The 5,334-nt window shown below is 41.7% G+C and overlaps 1 protein-coding gene across 1 annotated transcript in view; it reads left to right on the forward strand.

Annotated features, from left to right (window-relative positions):
* The window catches only part of LOC109479131, a 12,971-nt gene that overhangs the window by 3,842 nt on the left and 3,795 nt on the right, over positions 1–5,334 (forward strand). The window contains exons 3-5 of the mRNA XM_019781001.1: positions 849–914; positions 1,346–1,453; positions 1,775–1,837. Coding sequence (XP_019636560.1) covers positions 849–914; positions 1,346–1,453; positions 1,775–1,837 — 237 coding nt within the window. The remainder of the gene's footprint in view (positions 1–848; positions 915–1,345; positions 1,454–1,774; positions 1,838–5,334) is intronic.

The following is a 5,334-nucleotide window of genomic DNA, read 5'->3' on the forward strand; positions in this document are numbered from 1 at the left end:
TGAGTCATCACAATGGAATGCAGGGCATCAACCAATAGGCATGCAGCTTTCCTCTATACTTCTTGCTGATTGGCTGTTGGGATTTAACTTGATTAACACCTGCACAGAGCATTTCCACCTGCACAGAGCATTTCTTGCTGATTGGCTGTTGGGATTTAACTTGATTAACACCTGCACAGAGCATTTCCATACTGGCAGTATGTCTTTATTCAAGTGTTTTGGTAGGTATTTCAAGCTTTTCTGCTCCAGCATTGGAATGCGGGGCATGAACTTTTTTTTTTATTTTGAAAATCAACAGTTTGCATTATGCAATTAAAAATCCTAACCAATAAAGTAGGGAATAGCTATCCAACTGTTGTTTTAGTTGTATGTTACTTCATATTATAGTTATATCAATGTAAATCATTGTTTTTCCTTGTGTTTCTCATTCTTTCCCTGCCATGTCGTAAAATGTCGTGAACCCATCGCTGTATTTGCTCCAAAGCAAATATTGGCCTTTCTAGTTGGACGTTTTTTTTTATTCCCCCGCGCGCACTAGTTTGGGGGTCTTCAGAGGATGTCATCCATAAAGTTAAGGTGGTGTGGCCTTAAATATTGGTTTCGTGCAGTGTAAAGAGACGACAAAAACAACGCTGCTGATAAAGATGTGCATGATAACTATTGTAGTAATACCTTAGTAATGTGCACTCATGTTCTTGTAAAGCCCGCATGTATGAATATTTTAGAGCCGAAGTTGTCACACAATACGTAACATTATGTATTAACTGTATGTATATGAATCATGCTGAAATTTTTTTTCATTGCATGGTTCGTTTTGGACACATGTTTAACAATTATCACTTGAACAGCTGGCTCCGAAAGAAATGTCCTGAAAACTCAGATGACGACGTTGAGGACATTCAACAACCAAACACGTAAATATGTTTTTCAAAATAATGTTCTTATACACTGTGTACTGCATAGTCGTTGCCTACTCAGTAAAAATATTAGTACGGAAAAATAAGTACAGGACTAACATTTAAGAAAAGCAACGACGGCCATATTGTAAATAACATCATATTGAAGCCTTTAAAAATATCTTAAGTTGTTGGGTTCAGTTGATGATACGTGTTGATGATTTATCATAAGTATTATGTCATGAAGTATTAGAAGTCTTTTCAGTTTTTTAAGATGCTTTTATTAACATAATTATTATGTCATGAAGTATTAAAAGTATGTTCAGTTTTTAAAATAATTTGCAATCTGATTGCAAAGGTCAAGACAAGCATCAATATACGGTTGATTGTATGGTCTGGTCCCAGATTCCCTCTATGTTTTTGTTGTTTTTCTTCTACCTTTATCATAGTGGCCAAGACGACATGCCGGGGCAGCAAATACAGACAAAAATGAAGACATGGTGGAATGGCTTAAGGGACAAGAAAAAGGATAAGGATGGAAAGAAATGCAAAACCAGGCATGTCGAATATACTTATTATATAGAACAAAAACGCCTTTTAAACACATACATGCAATAGAGAGTATAGCCCAGTCATACACAGACAGGCTCCCTATATTTTTTTTTATAAGTAATTATAAGAGTGAATACATGATGGCTATTATAATACGAAGTGATTTACACAAAAGGTTATTGTAAAGCCCGTAAGTTTGAATGTTTTAGACTCATTATGACACACAAGATATAACATTATGTAATTAAGACATTATGTGTATCATAATGAACATCCATGTTACATGATACATTTTGACATGTATTACACAATTATCACTTGAACAGCTGGATCCGGAAATGTCCTGAAAACAAAAATGACGACACTGAGGAAGATCAACCTGCAATGACGTAAATATATCTTTAAAATAATGTTCCTGCAATCCTGCCTACCTACCTATGTGCTTGCCTAGCTATGTGCCTACCTGCCTATGTGCCTACCTGCCTATGTGCCTACCTGCCTATGTGCCTACCTGCCTATGTGCCTACCTGCCTATGTGCCTACCTGCCTATGTGCCTGCCTATATTCCTGCAATCTGTAAAAAACAATATCTGTACGTGCTTTTACCACCGGGGCCCGGCCGGGCAGTCTTATGGAACGACAAGTATGTTAAAAAAAGGCAAAAAAAAAAGAAATTTTGAAAATTACGATGGTAACTATTTGCGTTCATTGTTGATATAAATTGTTGATCCAAACAGCCCGGCCGGGCCCCGGTTTTGAAATGTGACCTCATTAGTTACAGAGAAGAATTTTGGAGTTTATTGTGTTTATTAAACTTTTTTTTCAATCTTTCTTTTTTAATAGTAAGACATTTTCTGTGCTCAATTTTCTGTGCTTAATTACCATGCAACATTTTCAAGGATCTCTTAGTTAGTCTCATCTCGGCCGCATGTCCGTTCTCTAGTTTGCTTGTTTTTTCATAACCGCAAACCTCCTCCAGTAATAAAATAGCCGTTTTAAACAGTTGGAATAAGCTGCGTAACACCTAGCCGTGACACCTCATTCTTAACGTGTTTGAGATTTTTTTAATGCCAGTAAGGATCCTATTAGGCCATGTTGATTTTATTATATGGATGGCATCCTCTGGGAACCCCAAAAGTGAGGCGAGCGTGTGAATAAAAAAAAAAGATTTGTCAAAACATGGTTGCCTTCATTATGAAATCTAGGTGGTCATGAAGGTTGAACAAATGACTAAATACACATTATTGTATTGTATTGTATTTCATTGGCATGGTGAATAATAGACTCTTCATTTTCATTCCTTCACATTTTCCTCTTGTCCGTTGGAATGGATTCTGCTATTCTGAGGCATTAGTATCATTTTCCAATATTTTTTTACGGAATATATATGCCCATTTTGCAGCTAGTTTGTACAATTTACAGTATCTTTTTTGGGGGGGACGGACGAAAATCCGTGCGCGCGCGGATGTCATCCATATAATCAAATCAACATGGCTCCGTTTGGGAGGTCATATTTTGAAAGAGGCTTTACCGAGAAGAGTAAGCGTGGCTCGGTTTCGGTGTCTACAAAGCCTCGGTCACAACCCGCCGTACGTGCTTCTGCGTGCTGTCTACGTGCAAAAACGTGGACAAACGTAGGGCATCCGTGCGTGGTGGGTACCGCCTCCGCACGGAATCCTACGGATTTGGGAGCACGCAGACACGCCGTAGAACTTTAAGCGACGGTCACAACTCGCCGTGCGTGCTTTTTGTCCGTACGTTTTTGTCGTGGCTACGTCTGCTACGTTTTTTCTGCAAACGTAGGGTGGCCGGCCGAGGGAGTACGTCACTCGCACGGTTGCGCAAGGTGTACGTACGTGGTCTGCACGACACGCCTGGCCGTCAGCGGTTGCGTGCATCGTACGTTGCGCAAGTGGTAAGTGAGTTGTACGTGATTACAACGCACGATCTCTGTGCGATTGCTACGTTGCCGCGTACAGGCCGTACCTACACGTGCGGCGTACGCACGGTTTCCTTAGGGCCCTGTCACGAATTGCAATTGCGTATGGGTTGCGTACAGACATTTCTACTGTACGCACAATATGCGAGGGTACTGTGACGCACATGTAGCGTATAAATAACGAATTCAGCGCATAGATTGCACATGTCATCCGTATGGCGTTCGCATGCATTGCAAAGGCCAGGCGTATTCCGGACGCTCTCAACGTATTCCCACCGAATGTCTTCCGACGAATGCCAAGCGTCTTGTGTACGTATTCCCTGCTGCTTCCTGTTGTTTCATTCGCAGCGAGTCATTCATGGGCCGCCCTCAACTCAGATAAAATGTGTTTGTTTCCATTTCGCCCCAGCCCTGGTCAATTTCCTGTAATATATTGTCAGGTAAATTAAATACACGTACCCGGACTTTATACAAACATAACAGTTAGACTGTTAATAGCCTTGATGAATTGGAGATGTCCAGAAATACCATCCCTTAATAATTTGAAAATAATGAAAACACGCATACTTGCAAATACAATTGCCAATTTACAATTGCGCATACACAGAGATAGCATGGACACTACACATCTCTGTGAACACTACCATCTTGATATATACCGACACTGCATTACAACCACAGTTCAAAGCGGCTACTGTTATAAGTTCATCATCTTTAGATGTTTCATGACATTGAGTTTATATTCGCCCATAGCTTTTATGCTCCTACATTTTTATAAACTATTTTGTACCAATCTACGTACACTACACATTTTCTCGGACAAAAAAACAACAAAAACAGGCAACTGACGTATCATCCCAAAGGACAGGCAACAAAAAGCAAACATTCTATGTTAAATATAGATATATTCATAATATGCAAAATGGCCAGTCCTAACATCATTTTTGGGGAGGCGGTACAAGGGTGTTCTTTTGTGTTAAAAAGTGTCAAAATGCATTTTTGTGAAACATTGTACTTTAGGAAAGACGTTTTCCCAATGATCATCTACTTTTCAGCAAAACATATTAGAAACAGCCAATCTCCAGAAGGTCTGTTAACCATGGGGTCTAGAGGAGCCGGTACCCCGGGTGTAGCCCAGGTGTTCGGCAAGTTCGCTATCTAGATCTGTACGCTACCTTTGCGCTTCTCATTAGTTACAAATACGTACAATGCGCTGTCCTGTTGCAATACCAACGGTACTAAAGCGCTGTAAGTACGCAATGCATTTGTCCATTGTACGCAGCTTATGCACAGGTGCAGTCCCAGCAGGTGCAGATCAGCGTATGAGCCGCGTGTCCCCCACGAAGACATAGCGTGCTCATACCGTGCTTGACCGATGCATTACATATTAAAAACGCATGAACTGCGTAACAGCGTACGCAGCGTAGTTTTGGGCATGCTCAAAACTACGCTGCGTACTGAGCCGGGCGGTGCGTGTGCTGTGCGTATGCCGGCGTTCACTAAACTTACACAAAACGACTGAGATGCATATGAAGTGCGCAGTTTGCGTACGGATGCGTATGATAAAAAATGTCCGTACGCAGCTCATACGCAAGTCTATTCGCAGAAGTGTGACAGGGGCATTACTCACTCGCACGTTGTAAGTGCGTGCACCTCCTGTTAACTTCATCATCACTAGCCGCCCTGGTGTCTTCCGCGGCCCGTTTCTTTGGGTCTTGTCTGGTAGTCTTCTTCTGAGCCTTTCTGGGCATCTTGGAGACGAGTTGGCAGTCGCCCGTCAAGTTGTCTTAATATACTGTAGAGATCTGGTGCGTTGCACGTGCGTTGCACGTGCGGAGCACCTGGTATTGTGCACGTGTGTTGTGCGTGGTCATTGAGCAGGTCAACTGGGAAGTGAGGAGTAAGCACGGATGACGCAAGCACCGTGCGTGGCACGCACGTGCTTCG

Source organism: Branchiostoma belcheri, unplaced genomic scaffold (genome assembly GCF_001625305.1).
Source record: "Branchiostoma belcheri isolate BF01 breed outbred unplaced genomic scaffold, Haploidv18h27 scaffold47, whole genome shotgun sequence".
In the NCBI taxonomy this organism is placed as follows: domain Eukaryota; kingdom Metazoa; phylum Chordata; class Leptocardii; order Amphioxiformes; family Branchiostomatidae; genus Branchiostoma; species Branchiostoma belcheri.